The sequence below is a fragment of the Ursus arctos genome, unplaced genomic scaffold (assembly GCF_023065955.2).
Source record: "Ursus arctos isolate Adak ecotype North America unplaced genomic scaffold, UrsArc2.0 scaffold_36, whole genome shotgun sequence".
Lineage (NCBI taxonomy): Eukaryota > Metazoa > Chordata > Mammalia > Carnivora > Ursidae > Ursus > Ursus arctos.
In genome coordinates, this window is record NW_026623050.1 from 7,350,236 (window position 1) to 7,373,735 (window position 23,500).

At 42.8% G+C, this 23,500-nt stretch overlaps 1 protein-coding gene and 1 non-coding gene across 2 annotated transcripts in view; both read left to right on the forward strand.

Annotated features, from left to right (window-relative positions):
- The window catches only part of CHP1 (calcineurin like EF-hand protein 1), a 45,935-nt gene extending 28,268 nt beyond the window's left edge, over nt 1-17,667 (forward strand). The window contains exons 5-7 of the mRNA XM_026479982.4: nt 10,479-10,540; nt 15,182-15,304; nt 15,689-17,667. Coding sequence (XP_026335767.1) covers nt 10,479-10,540; nt 15,182-15,304; nt 15,689-15,742 — 239 coding nt within the window. The 3' untranslated portion in view covers nt 15,743-17,667. The remainder of the gene's footprint in view (nt 1-10,478; nt 10,541-15,181; nt 15,305-15,688) is intronic.
- Nucleotides 12,815-12,921, forward strand: LOC113242095 (U6 spliceosomal RNA). Its single transcript, XR_003311801.1, has one exon. It is a non-coding gene; the product is annotated as a U6 spliceosomal RNA (small nuclear RNA).
- Nucleotides 17,668-23,500: the final 5,833 nt, after the last annotated feature.

The window sequence follows — 23,500 nt, forward strand, 5'->3', positions numbered from 1 at the left end:
CAATTTATTTTATAACTGGAAGTTTGTACTTCTTGATCCCCTTCACCTATTTTGCTCATCTCACCCATCTCCCTTCTGACAGTCATCATTCTGTTCTCTGTATTTATGAGTCTGTTTCAAACAGCTCTGTATCTTGAACGTGGTGATGGTTACACAAAACTACATGGGTGATAAAACTGCATAGAACTGTACACACACGTGTGTGCTTGCACAGAAACACACACACAGTGAAATCTGAATAAGCTTTGGATTGTACCACTGTCGATTTCCTGATTTTGATGGTATATTACAGTTATGCAGGATAGTAACCACCAGGATATGGGTGTATATATATATATACCTTCCTATATATTTTTTTTTGTAAATTCCTGTGAATCTCTACTCCAAAATAAAAAGTAAACCAAAAAACGGCAAACAATACATTGGAGAAAGCAAGAGAAACTCATTCATGTGCTTCTCCTTTGCATATTTCTTTCATGGCATTTGTTGATGTAAAATAAATTTCAGAAAAACATTTAATAAAGTCTTTCTCAGTATTTCGTTGTATACAATGGAGCAGTAGGTTAGAATACCCAAAAGGTGTGAATTTAGGGGCGCCTGGGTGGTGCAGTCGTTAAGTGTCTACCTTTGGCTCAGGGCGTGATCCCAGCGTTCTGGGATCGAGCCCCACATCAGGCTCCTCCACTAGGAGCCTGCTTCCTCCTCTCCCACTCCCCCTGCTTGTGTTCCCTCTCTCGCTGGCTGTCTCTCTCTGTCAAATAAATAAATTAAAAAAAAAAAAAAAAAACCTTTAAAAAAAAAAAAGGTGTGAATTTATGTCAGACGAGAAAGAGGTTCCCAGTGGTATGCTGAGGGGCCCCATAGCTTTTTGTTGTTCTTTTCATCGGTGGCTTTCATTGAAGCTGTAATAAGTAAATATATCAGGTTTCTGGTTGACTCTAAACTTAGAGGCATAGTGAATACAAGACACCACAGAATCAGAACCAAAAGAGATATTGATAGGCTGGAAAAAGTTGGACTAAATGTAATTAAATGAATGCTGTAAGGGATTTACTAGGGTGCTGCAGTTGGGTCCAACAGCATGTTTGAACAAGACCTCAGGGATAAATCTCAGATGCAGCCGCTGTACACCGGGACTGCCTGGCTTGTAGCACCTTCACCCTCACCTCAGAGTCATGTAGTATCAGGGCCGCAAGAACAGAAATGTATCCTGTAGAATGAGAATAATGGTAATCCCACTCTATGCTAAAGAGAATACAGTTTAGGAGCCGTATTTCCTTTTGGATCCCAGAGATATACTAAAGCACATTTATAAGAAATTACCTAGAAGTTTGAGGGCACTGAGAGCCATAAATTGTTATGATAAGGAGGATTTTTTTTTATTGTACTAAAAAACACATAACATAAAATTTGTCTTTTTTAAAAAATTTTTGGTGGGCAGCAAAACAAAGTTTATTGAGTGATAGTAAAGTGATAGTACAAAGCTTCCAAAGAGGGAGGGGACCCGAGAGGGTTTCCCTAAAATTTACCATCTTAACCGTCTTCTTTAAAGATTTTACTTACTTATTTTGGAGAGGGCGTGCACGCCTGCACATGAGCTGGGAGGGGCGGGCAGAGGGAGAGGAGCAGACTACCTGCCAAGCTCAGAGCTGTGCTAAGGGTTCTACCTCAGGATGCTGAGATCATGACCTGAGTCGAAATCCAGAGTCAGATGCTGTTCAACTGAGTGACCCAGGCACTCTGGGAGGAATTTTTTTTAACAAGAGAGATGAGTATGAATAACAGGTAATTCCCTGTTCAAGAAGAAAAGGGCATCTTGTAGAATGCTTTTTTTTTATTTTTAAGATTTTTAAATTTTTTATTTATTTGAGACAGAGAACACAAGTGGTTGGGGGAGGCAGACAGAGAGGGAGAAGCAGGACTCCCCACTGAGCAGGGAGCCCTACAAAGGGTTCAATCCTAGGACCCTGGGGTAATGACCCGAGCCGAAGACAGACGCTTAACCGACTGAGCCACCCAGGTGCCCCAGGTCAACTGATTTTTTATAAGAGTGCTGAGACTATTCAATAAAAAGAGAACAGACAGCCTTTTTAACAAATGGTGCTGAGAAAACTGGATATCCAGATGCAAAAGAATGAAGACCGTTACCTAACTATGGACACAAACTATAGACACAAACTAATTCAAAATGGATCAAGGACCTAAATGTAAGGCCTAAAACAATAATACTCTAAGAGCAAAACATAGGACAAACCTTCATGACATTGCATTTCACAGTGATTTCTTAGCTGTGACACCAAAGGAATAGGTGACAATTAAAAATCAAGAAATTGGACTTCATGAAAATAAAATGTGTTCTTGTTTCAAAAGACAATACAAAGTACAAAGACAACCCACAGAATGGGAGAAAATAATGGCAAATCATATATCTGATAAGGGCTTAAAGCCCAGAATATATAGAGAACTCCTAAAACTCAACAACAAAAACAACGCAATTTAGAAACGGGCAAAGGGCTTGAATAGACATTTCTCCAGAGAAGACATACAGATGGTCCACAAACACATGAAAATCTGAACATCAGTAATTATTAGGGAAATGCAAATCAAAACTACAATGAGATATTACCCTGCACCCATTATGATGGCTACTATAAAAAGCAAAGAAAATAGATGTGCCTGGGTGGCTCTTTTGGTTGGACGTCTGCCTTCGGCTCGAATCACGATCTCAGGGTCCTGGGATCAAGCCCCGCGTCAGGCTCCCTGCTCAGTAGGAAGTCTGCTTCTTTCTCTCCCTCGGCCCCTCTCCCTCCACACGTGCTGTCTCTCGCTTTCTCTCTCTCTCAAGTAAGTAAATAAAATCTTAAAAAAAAAAACATAAAATAGCAAGTGTTGTTAAGGATGTAGAGAAATAGGAACCCTTGTACACTGCTGGTAATGCAAAGTGGTACAACCATTGTGGAAAACAGTATGCTGGTTCCTCAAAAAATTAAAAATGGAGCTACCGTATGATTAAGACTTCCACTTCTGGCTGTGTTTCCAAAATAATTGAAAGCAGGGTCTTGAAGAGATATTGCTACAGCCATGTTCTTAGCAGTGTTATTCACAATAGCTAAAATGAGAAAGCAACTCAAGTGTCCATCCATAAATGAGTAGATAATCAAAAATGTGCTATATACATATTGAATGGAATAAGGCCTTAAAAAGAAAGGAAATTGCAGTATTCTGCAACACAGATGAACCTTGAGGACGTGATGCCAGTCACAGAAAGACAAATAATGTATGATTCCACTGATAGGGGTACTTAGAGGTAGTCACAATCAACAGAATATATAATGGTGATTGCCAGGGATAGGGGGGAGGGGAGAATGGGGAGTTATTACTTAATAGGTATAGAGTTTCAGTTTTACAAAATGAAGAGAGCTCTAGGGATGGGTGGTGGTGATGATGGTATAACAGTGTCAGTGTATTTAATGCCACTGAACTGTACACTTAAAAATGGTTACGATGGGGGCGCCTGGGTGGCGCAGTCGTTAAGCGTCTGCCTTCGGCTCAGGGCGTGATCCCGGCGTTCTGGGATCTAGCCCCACATCAGGCTCCTCTGCTGGGAGCCTGCTTCTTCCTCTCCCACTCCCCCTGCTTGTGTTCCCTCTCTCGCTGGCTGTCTCTGTCTCTGTCAAATAAATAAATAAATAAATAAAATCTTAAAAAAAAAAAAAAAAAAGGTTACGATGGTAAAGTCTGTGTATTTTACCCCAATAGAAAAAAAGAAAAACTAGTGGGTAAAACAAATTGAACCCCTGTGGTTTTTAAAAATTTCTGCATTATAGACCTTTCAAATCAGCAAGCAGTTAATAGTAAGAAAAGAAAAAAATTGTACCTCTTTAGCTTTGTATTCCCATGGCTTGATCCAGACATTTTATGCAACACATGGGTTAGTGTCTTTTCTTTGTAGTTCATTTCCTTTGTAAATTGCCATGGTCTAAGGCATTAATTCACACTGACCTTGAAGAAAACATTCCAAACAGATTCGGTAGTTACTTGGTGTATCAGTTAGAATTCCTTTAGCTGACTCATCTGGATTGAACAGTAAGAAAGTATTTTATCTCCCTTTACAAATCAGGTGAGCTAAGTGTCAGAGTTGATTGTATTTTTTCCTGTTGCTCTGCTCTGCCATCTTTAGGATGTGCTTCGTCCAAAGGCCTGGTTCCTTGTGGTCACATGATGGCTTTCATCAGCAACGAGGCTGTTTCCCTGTTCACATTTGATGGGACAGAGACAGACAGCTGTGGATGAGAGTGTGTTCGGAAGGAAGAAGGTCTGAATGCCACAGAAATGGCGAACTAACTTTCCTTCCTTCTTTTCTTTCATTTCCTTTTCCCTTTTCTTTCCTTTAAGTAGGCTCCACACCCAATCTGGGGCTTGAACTCAACCCTGGGATCAAGAGTCACACGCTGTACTGACTGAGCCAGCCAGGCGTCCCCAGAAATGGCAAACTTTAGAATGAGAGAGAATAGTAGCAAAGTGCTGTGCGCGTTATACATAGTTTTTCCATTACTTTAGTCTTGGCTTTCAGACCAGCTTTTACAGGAATCTGAAAACCAATTAGAATTCTGTTGCAGTCTATCTGTTGGGATCACGTTCATGTGATGTGATTGATGAAACCAAAGCTATAGGAGGATCTTGTATGTCTACTTCTGTTTATATGTTGGTTTTCTCTGAATTTCCCTCAGAGCTAAAGAAGCAGCAAGACAGCACTTTTTGGTGTAGACTAAGAGCAATTGAACATTGTACATCCAGCAACATATTTGCCACTAAGAGACATTTACCTTCCACATTTAGCTACTTAAAAATATGAGTTTCTGGAACCAAATTTGATTATGATCAGTGAAAGAATGTCAAGGGCAACCACCAGGGCTGAACTGTACCCATGTAGGCACAGGCCCAAGCACACATAGTACTACTGATCTGTTTGTCTCCAAGGAATGGTTCCTAGTTGCTCTCCTTTTCAGATCAGTGAGGTTATAATGTCTTACATGAAAGGTACCACCCGCCTTAGGTGGTCCGGGATGTGGTAGGGGAGAGGTCTATAAGCTTTCCTGTTGATGTTCTGATTGTCTTCTTAAATGATTGAATTTTTTTTTTTAAGATTTTTTATTTATTTGAGAGAGAGGAAGAACACGAGCAGGAAGAGGGGCAGAGGGGGAAGCAGACTCCCTGCTGAGCAGGGAGCCACATGTGGGGCCCAAGCCCAGGACCCTAGGGCCACGACCTGAGCCAAAGGCAGATCTTAACCAGCTGGGCCACCCAGGCGACCCTAGAGTTTTTTATAACACATAATGAATGATGTGGAAAATAAGGAGTCTGCATGAAGCTCTTTTATTTGGATGTTGAAGAATATTGTAAAGTGGAGTTGGGGAGAGTAGCCAACAAGAAACAGTGAGCAGCATATTCAGAGACAGCTAAAAGGCAGAAGAAACCCAAATGTCCATCTAAAGATGAAAGGATACACAAAATGCGTCATATACACACAGTGGAACGCTATTTGGCCTCAAAGAAGGAGATTCTGCTACATGCTACATGGATGAAGCTTTAAAAAAAATAGACAAAAGGATAAATATTGTTTGATTCTTCTTATATGAGGTTCCTAGAGTAGCCCAAATTCATAGAAAGTTGTCAGGGACTTGACAGGGAGAAATGGGGAATTACTGTTTAATGGGCCAGAGTTTCATGGGGAAGATGAAAAAGTTGTGGAGATGGTTGGTGGTGGTGGTTACACAACGATGTGAAAGTACTTTAACTGTACATTGTAAAAGAGTCAAATGGTAAATTTTCTGTATATTTTACCACAGTGTTTTTTAAAAAGAAGAATCAGTGATTAAAAGGTGAAGATTTGACTGAGATCATTCATTTGGTCTTTCATTAAGCAAGTGTTTGAGCAATTACTGTATGCCAGGCACTAATTTAGTCCCATGATACAATGATGCATAAATCAGATAAGGCGGTTGCTTTCGTAGAGCTCACGATCTAATAAGGGAAACAGACTACGTGGAAAAAGACAGATGGGGGTGCCGGGGTGGCTCAGACAGTTAAGTGTCCGACTCTTGATCTCAGCTCAGGTCTAGATCTCAGGGTCGTGAGTTCAAGCCCTGTGTTGGGCTCCACTCTGGGTGTGGAGCCTACTTAAAAGAAGAAGAAGGAAAAAAAATGACAGATGAAGAAACAAACTTTATGATTGTGGTAAGTCTTGTGAAGGAAATGGATAAGGTGAGTTGAGAAAGCGGTGAGGGGTGCCACTGCGTTAGAAGGAGTTGTGAGTGAAAGAAAGCCTCTCTGAGCTAAGAATGAGCCAGCCATGCAAAGAACAGAAGAGAGCTCTAGGCATAGGGAACAACCAGGGTAAGTGAGTACTTGGAATGTTCAGAGAACAAAGCACTACCAAGACAGAAGTGAGTGGTGTGAAAGGAGGGTAGGAAGGTAATGGCAGGTAGGTGACATTTATTGAGCTCCCACTGTGTGCCCAGCACTGTTTAAAGTGCCTTTTGTGTACTAACTCATTCGGTCCTTACAACCCAGTGAGGTGGATTGTGTTATCCTCACGTTGCTTACACCTTTTGGGCAACTGAGGCACTGTGAGGTCAAGTAACTTGCTCATGTTCACATAGCTCGTAACCCTCAGAGCCGGAATTCAGCAGAGCCAGAGTCCTGACCAGTGTACCATATCACTTTGACATCAGTGTCAGGAGCTCAGAGCACAGGTCCAAGCTGGAGCTGCGCATTTAGGAATCAGGGCACTAGAAAGCGTTCAATTAAAGCCATGGAACCAGAGATGCAGGAAGATAGCTCTGGGTTAGGAGAGTCCAAATCATAGGACCAAGAATGGCGAGATGAAAGAGAGATGAAAAGAGTAAAGAGAGAAATGTTAACAAAATGGCTCAGTCATTTACGCATTTGACCATTCATTATCTTAGGGAAAATGTTTTTGCTGGTTCAGGGCCAGAACTGCCTGATAGGAATCCACGTCAGTTAAGAAACAACTACTAATGCTGTGGGTTTTCTTCGAAGGTCCTATCAGGTAATCTCTGCATTTACCTCTCTGCTGATACCTACCTCTGCTCAGGCCGCTGTAACAAGACACCGTAGACCGGGCGGCTTAAACAACAGACATTTCTCACATTTCTGGAGCCTGGAAGTCTGAGAACAGGGTGGGAGCACAGTCAGGTTCTTGGTGAGGGTCTTCCTGCTTCACCCAGAAGGGGCCCCCTTTTTCTTGCTGTATCCTCATATGGGGAGGGAGGGAGAGACAGAGAGGAGGAGAAATTTCCTGTCTCCTCTTTTTATTAGAGTATTAATTCCATCTTGAGGGCCCTACTCTCAGGACCTGATCCAAACCTAATTACTTCCCAAAGGCCTCACCTCCTAATAGCATCACATTGGGGATTGATTGAGAGTTCCAACATAGATATTGGGGGAGGGGTTACAAACACTCAGTCCTTGGCAGCTGAGTTTTAAGAATTAGCAGTTTAAGGGGCGCCTGAGTGGCTCAGTTGGTTAAGCATCTGACTTTTTTTTTTTTAAGATTTTATTTATTAGACAGAGAGAGCACAAGCAGGGGGAGTGGCAGGGAGAGGGAGAAGGAGGCTCCCCCCTGAGCAAGCAGTCAGATTCCGGGCTCGATCCCAGGACCCTGGGATCATGGCCTGAGCCAAAGGCAGAGGCTTAACTGACAGCCATCCAGGTGCCCCAAGAATCTGACTTAATTTCAGCTCAGATCATGATCTCAGGGTCCTGTTATCAAGCCTTGTGTCAGGCTCCACACTCAGCATGGAGTCGTCTTAAGGATTCTCTCTCCCTCTGCCCCTCCCCCTACTCCCACTTTCTCTCTCGTGTCTCTCTCTCTCTCTCTCTCTCTCAAGTAAATAAATAAATCTTAAAAAGAAAGTAGAATTAGCAGTTCAGGCTTCTGTAAATACCTTGGCAGAAGGGGATGTGTTTATAACAGTTACCTGATTAAAACATTCAGAAACAGGGGCGCCTGTCTCGCTCAGCTGGTAGAGCATGCAGCTCTTAATCTTGGGGTCATGAGTTCAAGCCCCATATTGGGCGTGGAAGTTACTTTTAAAAAAATGAAAATAAATGGTTGTTTAAATTTAAAAAATTCAGAAACAGATGTTTATGGGTTACATAGCAAACAGATTTCCATTCTGAAATCATCCTGAATAGTGCTTAGTAGATCGATAACACATTTTATGTATTTTAAACTTGACAGCATACACAGGTATGTGTGTCCTCATGTGTTCACTCTGGGGATTACACTAAACACATATTCCTGGGGCGCCTCGGTGGCTCAGTAGGTTAAGCATCTGCCTTTGCCTCAGGTCATGATCTCCAGGTCCTGGGATCAAGCCCTGCAGCGGGGAGTTCGCTTCTCCCTCTCCCTCTCCCTCTGCCTATCTCCCCTGCTTGGGCATGCTCTCTCTCTCTTTCAAATAAACCTTTAAAAAAAATAAAATAAAATGAACACATACTCCTTTAGGAATAGTAATGATCTTTGTCTTCCTTCCTTTGCAATCTAAACCTCCTAAGCATATAAATTCTCAAATGTGACAAAATTTATCAACTAACCAAATTAAAGAAAGCAAACATTAGAGGAAGTCTCCCAGTTCTTTCCCCCTCTAGGTTTTTGTTTTAAGTTTATTTATTTATTTAAGTAATCTCTACACCCAGTGTGGGGCTTGAACTCACAACCCCGAGATCAAGAGTCTCATGCTCTACCAGCTGAGCCAGCCAGGTGCCCCTCCCCCTCTAGAATTCTAACATGCGCCTTAAAACAAGTAAGTGAAATTTTTCTAAAATGTTTACTTCAACTTTTGGTGGACTCACTCCTTTTTGGCAGGGGTAGGGGGTGAAGGAGGGGTGATGTTTTGACACTGAGATATTCATTCAAGTTCTAATGCCTTTGTGCCCAGTATGAGCTCTGCCTAGAAACTCACCTGTCGTTTGCCTTGTCTGTCTTTCAGGACCATGTTTAAATGTTACTTGAACCAGAAAGGCATAAAGGCCATACTTTTTGTTCCCCAGCATTTCATATGTATGATAACATCGCAAATGTATTAAAATGAGAGGTGTGTTGGGGCGCCTGGGTGGCACAGCGGCTAAGCGTCTGCCTTCGGCTCAGGGCGTGATCCCGGCGTTCTGGGTTCGAGCTCCACATCGGGCTCCTCTGCTGTGAGCCTGCTTCTTCCTCTCCCACTCCCCCTGCTTGTGTTCCCTCTCTCGCTGGCTGTCTCTATCTGTGTTGAATAAATAAATAAAATCTTTAAAAAAAATAAAATAAAATGAGAGGTGTGTTGCTGTTCTCTCCCAGATCGTGAGCTGCAGAGGACAAGATCTAAATCTGTATCTTAATAACTAGAGCAGTGGATTTTGACCTTTTAATATTCACAGCACCATACCAAAACCCCAAAATCTTAGTAGCGTACTGTGGTTCAGAGCCTCAAAACCACACTCCATTCAGCTATAATTACAAGGCAGTCATTTCCTCAGTGTGACGATTTCTCATAGTTGCCAGTAAAATCATCCAGTGGTATGACACTCCTCACCTGGTAGCTCTTTAGCAACGTGGCACTGTCTGAATGATTTTTGCTCTTCTGAATTCTCATTTATCCTGGTTTCCAGAAGACTTATGTATCATTTTTTTTAAAAGATTTTACTTATTTATTTGACAGAGATAGAGACAGCCAGCGAGAGAGGGAACACAAGCAGGGGGAGTGGGAGAGGAAGAAGCAGGCTCCCAGCAGAGGAGCCTGATGTGGGGCTCGATCCCAGAATGCCAGGATCATGCCCTGAGCCGAAGGCAGACGCTTAACGACTGAGCCACCCAGGCGCCCCAAGATTTACTTACCATTAAAGGGAGACAAAACATGATAAGGCCAGGAGACCATCACATTCTTAGCATTTTTATTTGAAACTGAAGTTCTTTACTCTTAGGGCTCCAACAGGGAAGATAGTTATTTGAAATTTGGCACAAATATGCTGAAGTGGCCATTTTCCCAGAGTGGTACTTTGTGTAATCAGCTCCTTTGTCCGCATGGCTCCTATTCCTGGCTCCCTCTGAGCGGTGCACGGTAGACTTGATGGGTTTTGTGAGACGACCTCATGTATAGAACCACTTACAGATTTGTTTGGATTTTTTTTTTTAACATTCTAAGGTAAGAAAAAGGACGTTCAGTTGTTTCTTTTTATTAAGTTTTCTGATTTGCCTGAAGAGGGGCCCTATTGTATCAGGGTTAAGATGTCATCAATTATGAGATGCATTTCAATTTCGTAAAGGTCAAAAAGTCTTTAAAAGCTCTAGAGTCATGTCAGTTGCACTTGAAAAACTGTTGTCGGTTTCCTGTCTACTGTTCTCTACACACTTACTTTTTGAGAAGGGGCAAAACACTACTAATTTCCAGTAACTTCTCGTTTTCCCCTACCAGTTGCTTTTCGACTCTATGACTTGGATAAAGATGACAAGATTTCCCGTGATGAGCTGTTACAGGTATGTGGGAAAGCTGCCATGCATGTGGACAGCTTGTTTGGGCTTTGCCTGCTTGTCCTTTAGGGCGAGAACTGTTCCTTCAGCAAGCATTTATTTAATGCCTGCTGGTGGAGGGTCCCATCCAAGATGTAAAGCAGAACCCGATGACCCTGGGGAAACGTGAAATGGCTTATTGAGTTCTCAAAGACAAATGTCTCTGCTATTTAAAAGCCAACTTAATGTCTTTTAGGTGCTGACTGGCAGGGCTAAACTATGCAAGATGGTCTAAGTCACATAGTTCAATTACTGTTATATCCGCTTATTGACATCTAGGTGATTCTGATGACACTTAGGTAAATGCTGCTGTCCCGACTGTCCTTGGACTTGACGTAGGAGTCAAGAACTGTTGCCAGGCTGGTGTACAGAGCCGACTGCTCCCTGTCCGTTGTTGCTCCTGAGGACAATTCCCTGTCCTCCCACTAGCAGTGACCAGCATGTTGTCCTCTTTAGCATTGCCTTCCTCTTGTCTTCCCCACTTCCTTAAATACAAGCTTAGAGGGGAGAAGTTTCTCCTTTTTTCTTTTCTTTAATATTTACGATTCTGGAGGACCTTAGGAAGCTAATACATTCAGGAATTTCCTAGGGAGATTCCTCTATTTCAAGATACACCTAAAAAGTAAAGTGGGTTCCGCTCACCCCAAAGTAAGTCTGAACTCATTTAGTGTCTTGAGAAGTCTCCTAAGCTGTAGATGACTCAGGCCAGATTAAGGACCAACCCAAGGTATTCCTACAGTTCTGTGTCTGAGCAGAGTTCAAAACAGACTGCAGGTCACTTTTAGTGTTCTTTGCTTTTGAGTTGGAGATCTCTTTCTTCATTGAGAAGAATGTACGTTAGGGGTGCCTGGGTGGCTCAGTCGGTTAGGCGTCTGCCTTCAGCTCAGGTCATGATCTCAGGGTCCTGGGATCGAGCCCCACTTTGGGCTCCCTGCTCAGTGGGGAGCCTGCTTCTCTCTCTCCCTCTGCCTGCCACTCCCCCTGCTTGTGCTATCTCTTTAGCTGTCAAATAAAATCTTTAAAAAAAAAAAAGAAGAAGAAGAAGAAGAAGAATGTACTTTATTGAAAATTGCTATATATGGGCTTCTGAATTCTGAGGAGAAAAGACAGAGGCAGTCCCTCTATACTTGAATGTTTTCATCCTCTAACCGAGAAGATCTGGCTGCCAGAAAGATTTTGGAGTGGTGGGTTGATTTATCTTCTATTATTAGGATAACAAAGCCAGAGGCAAGGAGTGGGGAGATCATGTGCCAGAGTGCCAGTCAGTGCCACTAGAATGTTCCTCAAGCCCGAAATGACTTTAGGACAAACATGTTCATGGACTGTCGTGATTACAGAGCTAGTTTTATCCTAGCAGGAAGAGGATATGAACATCTTAGCAAAGTGAGACGAAAACAAAGAAAACAAAGTTTACCTTTCTAGACACTGCCATGTCTAAAATATTTTGTGACACACAGTTCTTAACTACTCAGTGGATGTTTAAAAGTTTGTGGTGAGTTTATCCTAAGAGAAGCTGAGTGGCTGGTTTTTTTAGTGTGATTTTTTTTTTTTTAAGATTTTATTTATTTATTTGACAGAGAGAGAGACAGCCAGCGAGAGAGGGAACACAAGCAGGGGGAGTGGGAGAGGAAGAAGCAGGCTCCCAGTGGAGGAGCCCGATGTGGGACTCGAACCCGGTATGCCGGGATCACGCCCTGAGCCGAAGGCAGACACTTTAATGACTGCGCCACCCAGGCGCCCCTAGTGTGATTTTTGTATAAAAAGTACTGGTTGAACTTTTGGGCATGATGGATATGTTCATTATCTTGATCGTGGAGATGGTTTTACGTGTGTCGACATATGTCAACACGGAACAGACTGCACATTTTAAATACATATAGTTTAACGGATATCAATTATACCATAATAGTTGCTCTACTCCATGAGGCTAGCGTATCTTTGATGTGAAAATCTTGTTAAGACTGCAGAAGAAAATTACAGCGTAGTCTCTTTCATTCACATAGATGTAAAAATCCTAAACAAAATATTGACACATTGAATCCAACAGCATAGAAAAAGGATGCTGGATTTTAGCCAAGGTGGGTTTAAATCAGGAATTCAAAGTTGCTTTAAAATTAGAAAATCAATATATTTTGCCACATGAACAATTAAAATAGGAGAATTGAGTGGTCTTTCCTGCAGAATAAAAGCATTTGATAAAATTCATCGTCCATTCATGATTTTTAAAAAAAGTCTTAGCAAGTGCTCGCTTTGGCAGCATATATAGTAAAATGGGAACAATACGGAGAAGATTAGCATGGCCCCTGCGCAAGGATGACACTCAAATTTGTGAAGCATTCTGTATTAAAAAAAAAAAAAAAAAGTCTTAGAAAAACAGAGAGAAGGGAGCTTTCTTCACACTGATGTAAGGAATATACAAACCTTACCAGACATTAGCAAGTAGTAATAATAGGGGTGCCTGGCTCAATTGGTTGAGCGTCTGACTCTTGATTTCGGCTCAGGTCATGATTTTGGGGTCCTGGGCTCGAGCCCCACATCTGGCTCCATGCTCAGCAGGAGTCTGCTTGGGATTCTCTCCCTCTGCCCCTCCCCCTGCTCATGCACTCTCTCTTTCTCTCTCTCTAATAAATAAATAATCTTAAATAAAAAATGAGTGGTAATAATAAAAGTCCTGTTTGCTAATGAACTTCCAACTGGAACCCTGAGTGGCTCTGTGGAGTGTTGACTGGGCACAGAGGCCTGGCAGACCGTGAGGGCCACTTCTAGGCCCTCTTGTCCTCGTTAACAGGCTGGAGGAGTGATTCTTCAGACACCACCACTCCTCTCCCCACAGAGCACACATGCTCAATACAATTCTCTAATTTTAAAAATAAAACACTCCAGAGAATAATTGGACTGATATCTGAAGAAGCTGCTATTTGAGGTTGGATTTCTCTAGTCAACCACACACAATCAGGGAAGATGGCAAATGGGTTAGCCATTCATTATTTTTGCCAGAATCGCCTCTTTTTTTTTTAATTAATTTTATTTGTTTTTGGGGGGAGAGAGAGAGAGGTAGGGGTGTGTGTGTGTGTGTGTGTGTGTGTGTGTGTGTGAGTGAGGGGAGGGGCAGAAGGAGAGAGAGAATCTCAAGCAGACTCCATGCTGAGCACAGAGCCAGAGGTGGGGCTCTATCTCACACCCTGAGATCATGACCTCTGAGCCCAAATCAGGAGTCAGACACTTAACCAACTGTGCCAGCCAGGTGCCCCAAGAATCCCTCTTTTTAGTAATCCTTCTATTTGTCTATCTTTTTACCCTGAAATGTACAACTTCAATTTTCAAGAATTAGTTTCTAAAAAATACCCAGTATTGATGCAAATCAGTATTCAGCTCTTTTTTTCTTTTCAGAAAATTCTGTAATTTACTTTTTAAAAATCTATGTCATGAGACTGGAGAAGGATGTAAAGGAGTGGGGGAAAGGAAGGCCCGTGCACTGTTGGGCCAGGTCTTTCTGTCCTGTGGAAAAGCACGGCTCTTACCTCTGAAGACAGAGGCGGCTGACTGCAGTGACGTGAGGCGTCACTAAAGCACCCTGTCCCCCGTTTCATACTAAGAGTCATCACTACAGTTGCTTATTTTGCTTAAAGTAACAATTTTCAAAGCCTATTTATACCCTAAAGATGTTAGCAGAATTGGGGGAGGGGTTCTTTGTTATGCGTGAAGCAAATGTGGTGAAACCCTGTTCAATTCTCTTGACTACAGCCTTTTATTTATTTTTAAAACAAACCTTTTCTTTTTTTTAAGATTTTATTTATTTATTTATTTATTTATTTATTTATTTATTTGACGGAGAGAGACAGCAAGAGAGGGAACACAAGCAAGGGGAGTGTGAGAGAGAGAAGCAGGCTTCCCGCTGAGCAGGGAAGGACCCTGGGATCATGACCTGAGCCAAAGGCAGACGCTTAATGGCTGAGCCACCCAGGCGCCCCAGACTACAATCCTTTAAATGTGCTTGTTATTTTTCTAAAAAGAAGGGTTTAGTATTTGACCCTTCAAAGATCTTTATGTTTCTGGGCTATCCTTTAAGAATAGCTGGGTGAATGCACTGCTTCAGAGAGGACTGCATTCGTGTGGGATTCCTAGAAAGCCCTACCAAACCGACTTAAACCAATAAGGAACTTGTTTGCCTAATGCAACAAGGAGTCTGGGGAGAGATTATCTGGGTTGATAACAGAACCTACATGATGTCGAGGAACCAGGCTTCTGTATTCTTGCTCTGGATGCGTAACATAGAGGACTTTGACCTCATAGTCCCAGAAAGGCTGCTATACCACCAAAGCATCATTGTCTATGTTCCAGACAGAAAGAATGGGAAGAGCAAAATGTAAAGGACTCTCCCCCAGTTTTTTTTTGCCTTCCTATCCAGCAACTTGCCAGAGAGTTCTGCTCATATCATTGTCTAGAATGGCCTAGATGAGAAGACAAGGGTTTCTGCTTTCTGGCTGTTATATTCGAGGACATCAAAGGAAAAGAGGGTGGGGGTGGCTTTTTCTTTAATCTTTTTCTTTTTAAAAGAGTCCCCCTGACCCCCAAGTCTCCTGTAATTCCTGGCTTTTGGTCCTGTAGGTGCTCCGTATGATGGTTGGAGTAAATATCTCAGATGAGCAGCTGGGCAGCATCGCAGACAGGACCATCCAGGAGGCTGATCAGGATGGGGACAGCGCCATATCTTTCACAGAATTTGTTAAGGTCAGTCACTCACCTCTTGGTTTGAAAAAGTTGAAACGTTTGAAAAGTTTGAAAATTCTGTTGCACAGGAGGGAGGGAGAAAAACATTCAGATAAGAACTTGGGGGGGCGCCTGGGTGGCTCAGTCATTGAGCGTCTGCCTTCGGCTCAGGGCGTGATCCTGGAGTTCTGGGATCGAGCCCCACATGAGGCTCCTCAGCTGGGAGCCTGCTTCTTCCTCTCCCACTCCCCCTGCTTGTGTTCCCTCTCTCGCTGACTGTCTCTCTCTGCGTCAAATAAATAAATAAAATCTTAAAAAATAAAAAAGAAAGAAAGAACTTGGGACAGTATCTCCTCTTTTGACCTTCATAACCATAATGGGGTTTTGGGGTTTTTTTCCCCCCAGGTTTTGGAGAAGGTGGATGTAGAACAGAAAATGAGCATCCGATTTCTTCACTGAAGGACTGAGACCAAACTATCCCCTGCTTTCTAGTATTTAAGAACTGGAACTTGAGAGTCCTCCTATCCACCAGCCCCACCTCCACCCCATCATTCCCCTTCTCCCAAAGTACTACTGCTGTTGCATGACAACCCCAAATATGTTCTGTCAACATAAACCTGCCTTTGGTGTATAAACAGGGCATTACAGAATGGTACACCAGTCTATTTCTGTTCAGTATCATTCGCCAGTTATCTCCATTTCTAAATATCATCTCCCCTGGTCCGCTGCTGAAGGCCACATGTCCATCCAGTCTGAGAAAGTGAGAGAGGGAATCTATGCCAAGAACCAACCAGCAAAGCTCTTTCACTGGATGTAGACGACAGCCTTGCTGCCTTCCCTCCAGCAGGCTTCGGCATGCTCCTTCATCTGTTTTATATGTCCTTTGCTTCCTACGTCTCTTTCGCCCAACATACCATTCACTTAGTTCTTCAGTCTCCCTGCTCTTTATTAAGCTTCAGTCCCTCTGTTCTACTTGGCACCCAAGCTGGGCCTGTTAAACGTGTTTCTGACTTGGCAGGATAGTGTGGTGGTCTGGCAGTTTTTGTCTAGCTTTATTCTTAAACGGGTCTCTGGGATGTTGCCTCTTCAGGAGCTTTTCCGTAACCAACACTTCTCTCAGAAGAATGATCATCTCTTGGTCCTCTGCACTCTGCTCTGTCATCAAAGGGCTGTTGGTCAGATGTTGAAAGGTGGTGGCCTTGGTGAGAGGCGTAGAGCCAAGGCTTCCAGGTCGCTTGCCCAGGTCGGTCTACCTCTGGCCTCTGATTCTCAACATACATAACTGCATGGCTACTCTTGTTAGTACAGTGTTGATTCTTCAGAAAAGGGCCATATGCCTGCAGGTTTGCTTAGTTTTCAGGTACCATCACCACCAAAATGGCTGCCCTGACAATATGCTTGGGGCCTTTCTTGTGGCTTTTTGATCAAGGAGCCCAGGCACTCTCAAAGCCTGGTGTATCCCCACTTCTGTAGCATGGTTTATGCCTCAGTGTTATGTGCCCTGGAATGTGTTTCACGTCACATTTGCACACTGGATGAGCAGTGTTAACAGAAGTGCCTGACTTATCCCAGTCCAAGAGATTTAAAGATTGTCCTCAGTGTCTTGAAGTTTTGCACAAAATTCTCAATGAATTTTACACTTGGCAAATGTTATTGCTGGAAGCCATAGTCCGCTCCTAAAAGAGATCCAAAGCATTGAATGTATTATTATCATAAGCTGCCTGGTTACATTGACTTCCTAGCTCCTCTCGTAAACCACTACTCATCCCTTAGAAACAAGGAGTCTGGCACCAGTGGCGCAACCTGAGGTGGCATTACAGGCTTTTGCATGAGCCAGAGCAACTTCTCTGCCTGTCCAGCTTAGTATAGACCTCAGTGAATCAGGGGCTTGTCACCCTGTCTTTAAGAATCTCTTTGTCTATGTATCTGCCCTTGGCTGATTTTCTCTGACTCATCGCTTGCTTGCTTGGTTGTTCCCTTGCTTTGGAAGGCTATCTAAGATGTATACACAATACTTTAGGAAGGGAATTGCTTAAAAACAAAAACAAGATGCTGCAAAGGGATTGGGAAGAGTGGGAAACAAGAGTGGCCAGACTGGATGACTCAAGTATAAATGACTGAGGAATTCTTGATGAAATATCAGTCTGACTTTGTGATCAAGTGATGTAATATAGGAAATGTATAAAAGGGAAGAATTTTCTGACACTGATCTGTTAGAGAGGTACTTCAGAGGCTCCTTGACTTCCATATTTAAAGTTCCTAAGATATGGCTTTTTCCTCCTTTTGGCTGTATAGCAAACTGTTTTAATCCACGGTTGTGCCTTATTGTTCCATTAAAATTGTATTCTTCAATCCATCAATAAATACTTGTGGTTAAAACAAAATAACTTGGGTCAATTTTGTCCTTGTGCTTTTTTAAGAATTTTATATAACTCAGTCCCCTTCCTCAAGTTTGAAATCCCAAACCGTGTCTCCCTTACTCAGGTTTATGTCTGTGCTATCAAATGTATGTTTGCTCTGCTGCTGACCGGACATACTATGTGGGGTGTTCATCCAGGGGCCAGCACTGTGTGCCTCTGGGCACAGGTTTGTTACCTTGGCCACTTCCCACTCACTCCAGGTAGAATTCGATTTCTCTTCTTGACTCACTGGCTTTTTAAATGTAGAAAAGGCCTAAAAATGGGGTATGTGTTTATTGCTTGTTATAAGGTCGTCCACCCCCTCATGTACGTGCAGCCTCAATCACATATTATACCCAGCTAGTATTACATGGCTTTTCACATCGTTAAGACTCAGTGACTCGGGGCGCCTGGGTGGTTCAGTTGGTTAAGCACCTGAGTCTTGATCTCAGCTCAGGTCTTGATCTTAGGGTCGTGAGTTTGGGCCCGCAGTTGGGCTCCATACTGGGTGTGGAGCCTACTTAAGAAAAAAAAAAGGACTCGGTGACTCCTTTGTCTGTAGGGTGTGAATATCTGTCTTTAGTTTTAGTGGCATGCCACAGGATCCAAAGCAGTAATAATAGCTGGAGTCAGCTATACAAATTCTAAAACGATACCCTCTTCTTCTTCTCCCATCCATCTGCCTCCAAAGTCCATTCCAAATAACTTGCATGGTGTTTTTAAGCTTTGTTTCACTTTGAGTCTAATGTTAGGATTCAGTGAAAGCGGAAACTAGATGAAGGACCAAGCAGTCCATTTTGGGAGAAACTGAATGTTACTGGCCATTGCCAAAGGCACAGCAGTCTTGTGACTAAAGTAGAACCCAATCAATACTGTAAAAATGTTGTGAGAACATTACAGCATTAAATGTAGTTTGAGGGAATCTCCTTAACCAACCTGATTCCTCTCTTGTTCCTTTCTGGTCTATCCATGCATTACATATTTGAACATAAACGGAACATAACACAAGTTTATGTCAGCTTTAAAAAATTAACGTATTGTAATACTTGCCTATGTTACCTGTTCTTCCTAGCTTGTATTAATGGTTACATTTTACAAACTTGATATAGTATTTAATTATTACCTTGCTTATTGTTTCCGGTTTTATCTATTATAATGATACGATGAATACCTTTCTGCACATAGATGTTGGGATTACTAGGTCCAGGTTGGACATAACACTTAAAGCTTTTGATATGTCTCTAAAGAAAGGAATGCCAGGGGGCTAACAAGACGGCGGAGGATTAGGAGACCTAAATTTCGTCTGGTCCAGGAATTCAGCTAGATAGTACTCAGACCATTCCGAACACCTACGAACTCAACAGGAGATCAAAGAAAAGAATAGCAGCAACTCTACGAACAGAAAAGCAACCAGTTTCTGGAAGGTAGGATGTGCAGAGAAGTGAATGTGAGGCGATAAATGGGAAGATAGACCGCAGGCGGGAGTCGGTTACTGGCAAGTGATAGAGCCGTGGAGCACAAAATCGGAACTTTTAGGGAGCGCCTGGGTGGCTCAGTCGTTGGGCGTCCGCCTTCGGCTCAGGGCGTGATCCTGGTGTTATGGGATCGAGCCCCACATCAGGCTCCTCCGCTATGAGCCTGCTTCTTGCTCTCCCACTCCCCCTGCTTGTGTTCCCTCTCTCGCTGTCTGTCTCTCTCTGTCAAATAAATAAATAAAATCCTTGTAAAAAAAAAAATCGGAACTTTTAGAAGTCGGCTCCTGTGAGGGATGTCGCTCCAGTGGCTAAGCAGGGGGTGGGAACCTCACTGGGACAGTGTGGTCTCGGGACTCTCAGGGTCACAGGAAGACAGGGGGTGCCTGAGTGCAGCAGAGCTTCCAGGCATCAGAGTGAGGAAGCTGGCTGCAATCAGTGAGCCGAGCAGTGGGCTTTCAGCTCAGGGTTTCCATAAGCCAGGATCCGGGGCACAGTCAGGCCACTGGTCTTCGAGCCAGGGCCCAACAAACTGAACTGGGCAGAACCCCCTTCCTACCTCAGGAGGAACCGCTGGGGAGCCCACTGCAGGAGTCTGATGGGTTTGGAGAGTCCAAACGGGGTCGGATGCCTGAGTTAGAAACGCAGGGTCACAGGCCCAGTGAGCATGGAGTGTGGCTGGAGACCAGGGAGACGGGAGTGATTGCTTTCCTCTGAGGCCGCACTGAGGAGTGTGGCCCCGAGCTCTCGGCCCCTGGGGCCGGAGACTGGGAGGCCACCGTTTTCATTTTCATCCTCTAAAGCCGAGTGGAAAGCCTTCAGGAACAACAGCCACAGAGAGCAAACCGGAGCAGATTACTTAGCCTGGCCCCTGGCAAAGGTGGTGCAATCCCGCCTGGGGCAAAGACACTCGAGAATCAGGACAACAGGCCCCTCCCTGAGAAGATCAGCAAGAACACCCAGCCAAGACCAAGTTTACTGATCAGTGAGAACTGCAAACTCCAGCACTAAGGAACACAGCAGGTAGAATTCATGGCTTTTTCCTATGATTCTTTAGTCTTCCAAAGTTAATTTTTTAAATTTTCTTTATTTTTTCTTTTTCTATTTTCTTCTTCTTCTTTTTTTTTTTTTTTAACGATTTTTTATTTATTTGACAGAGAGAGAGAGACAGCCAGCCAGAGAGGGAACACAAGCAGGGGGAGTGGGAGAGGAAGAATCAGGCTTCCAGCGGAGGAGCCCGATGCGGGGCTCAATCCTAGGACCCTGGGATCACGCCCTGAGCCAAAGGCAGACAATTAACGACTGAGCCACCCAGGCGCCCCTCTTCTTTCCTTTTTCAACCAACTTCTTATCAATTCCTTTTTTAAAATCTTTATTAATTTTCATTTTTACAGTCATATTCTATCCCTTCATTGTATTTGACTGTATTTTTTGTGTATATATAAGCTTTTCTTTCTTTAAAATCTTGGGATGCAGTTTCTTCTAACAGACCAAAATATACCCTAAATCTAGCGTATGGCTTTGTTCTATTCACCGGCCTGATCACATTCTCTTCTTTTTTTTTTTTCTTTTTTTAAATTTTTAAAAAATTTTTTCTTCTTTCTTTTTTCAACCAACTTCTTTCTTTTTTTCTTAAGATTTTATTTATTTATTTGACAGAGAGACAGCCAGCAAGAGAGGGAACACAAGCAGGGGGAGTGGGAGAGGAAGAAGCAGGCTCCTAGCAGAGAAGCCTGATGTGGGGCTCGATCCCAGAACGCCGGGATCACGCCCTGAGCCGAAGGCAGATGCTTAACGACTGAGCCACCCAGGCACCCCTCAACCAACTTCTTATCAATTCCTTTTTTTAAATCTTTTTTAGTTTTCATTTTTTACAGTCATATTCCAACACTACATTGTATTTATCCTTGTTTTTGTATATACATAAGTTTTTGTTTCTCTAAAATTTTGGGAGGCGGTTTCTTCTAACAGACCAAAATACACCCAAAATCTAGTGTGTGGCTCTGTTCTATTCACCAGCCTGATCATATTCTCTCTCTTTTTTTTTTTTTTTTCCTTTTCCCCCCAGTTTCGGGTCTCTTCTGATTTGTTTAGTGTATATTTTTCTGTTTTTGTTGTCGTTACCCTTTTAGCATTTTGTTCTCTAGCATGTTTGTTCATCTATGTTTCTCAGGACAAAATGACAAAACGGAAAAACTCACCTCGGAAAAAAAAAAAACAATAGGAGGCAGTACCGACTGCCAGGGACCTAATCAATATGGACAGTAATAAGATCTTGGAACTAGAATGGCGATTATAAAGATACTAGCTGGGCTTGAAAAAAGCATTGAAGATACTAGAGAATCCCTTTCTGTCGAAATAAAATTTAACCCAGTCAAAATCAAAAAGCCTATTAATGAGGTACAATAAAAAATGGAGGCTCTAATGGCTAGGATAAATGAGGCAGAAGAGAGAAATAATTATCTGGAAGACCAAATGATGGAGAATAAAGAAGCTGACAAAAAGAGAGATACACAACTACTGGATCACAAGGGGAGAATTCAAGAGATAAGTGATAAAATCAAGCAAAACAATATTAGAATAGTTAGGACCCCAGGGGCGCCTGGGTGGCACAGCGGTTGAGCATCTGCCTTCAGCTCAGGGTGTGATCCCGGCGTTCTGGGATCGAGTCCCACATCGGGCTCCTCTGCTATGAGCCTGCTTCTTCCTCTCCCACTCCCCCTGCTTGTGTTCCTTCTCTCGCTGGCTGTCTCTATCTCTGTCAAATAAATAAAATCTTAAAAAAAGAAAAAGAATAGTTAGGACCCCAGAAGAAGAAGAAGAAAGAGAGAGAGGGGTAGAAGGTATATTGGAATAAATCATACCTGAGAACTTCCCTAATCTGGGGAAGGGAACAGGCATTCAAGTCCAGGAGGCACAGAGAACCCCCCTCAAAATCAATAAAAATAAGTCAACACCCCGACATCTAATAGTAAAACTCAAAATCTCAGAGACAAAGAGAAAATTCTGAAAGCTTCTCAGGGGATAAGAGGTCTGTAACCTACAATGGTAGAAACATTGGATTGGCAGCAGACCTATCCACAGAGACCTGACAGGCCAGAAAGGACTGTCATGATATATTCAGGGCACTCAATGAGAAAAATATGCAGCCAAGAATACTATATCCAGCTAGGCTGTCGCTGAAAATAAAGGAGATATAAAAAGCTTCCAGGACAAACAGAACCTAAAAGAATTTGCAATCACCAAACCAGCCCTACAATAAATATTGAAAGGGGTCCTCTAAGCAGAGAGCCTAAAAGCAACATAGACCAGAAAGGAACGGAGACAATATACAGTAACAGTCACCTTACAGGCAATACAATGGCACTAAATTCATATCTTTCAATAGTTACCCTGAATGTAAATGGGCCAAATGCCCCAATCAAAAGACACAGGGTATCAGATTGGATAAAAAAACAAGACCCATTGATATGGTGTCTGCCAGAGACTCATTTTAGACCCAAAGACACCTCCAGATTGAAAGTGAGGGGGTGGAAAACCATTTACCATGCTAATGGACATCGAAAGAAAGCTAGGGTGGCAATCCTTATATCAGACAAATTAGATTTTAAACCAAAGAATATAATAAGAGATGAGGAAGGACACTGTATCATAAAGGATCTATCCAACAAGAAGATCTAACAATTGTAAATATATTTTTTTTAAGATTTTATTTATTTATTTGACAGAGATAGAGACAGCCAGCGAGAGAGGGAACACAAGCAGGGGGAGTGGGAGAGGAAGAAGCAGGCCCATAGCAGAGGAGCCTGATGTGGGGCTCGATCCCATAACGCCGGGATCACGCCCTGAGCCGAAGGCAGACGCTTAACCGCTGTGCCACCCAGGCGCCCCTAACAGTTGTAAATATTTATGCCCCTAATGTGGGAGCTGCCAATTATATAAGCCAATTAATAACAAAATCAAAGAAATACATGGACAATAATACAATAATAGTAGGGGACTTTAACACCCTCCTCACTGAAATGGACAGATCATCTAAGCAGAAGATCAACAAGGAAATAAGGGCTTTAAATGACACACTGGACCAGAGGGACTTCACAAAATATATTTGGAACATTCCATCCCAAAGCAACAGAATACACATTCTTCTCCAGAGCACATGGAACATTCTCCAGAATAGATTACATCCTGGGTCACAAATCAGGTCTCAACCGGTACCAAAAGACTGGGATCATTCCCTGCATATTTGTAGACCACAATGCTTTGAAACTAAAACTCAATCACAGGAGGAAAGTTGGAAAGAACTCAAATACATGGAGGCTAAAGAGCGGCCTGCTAAAGAATGA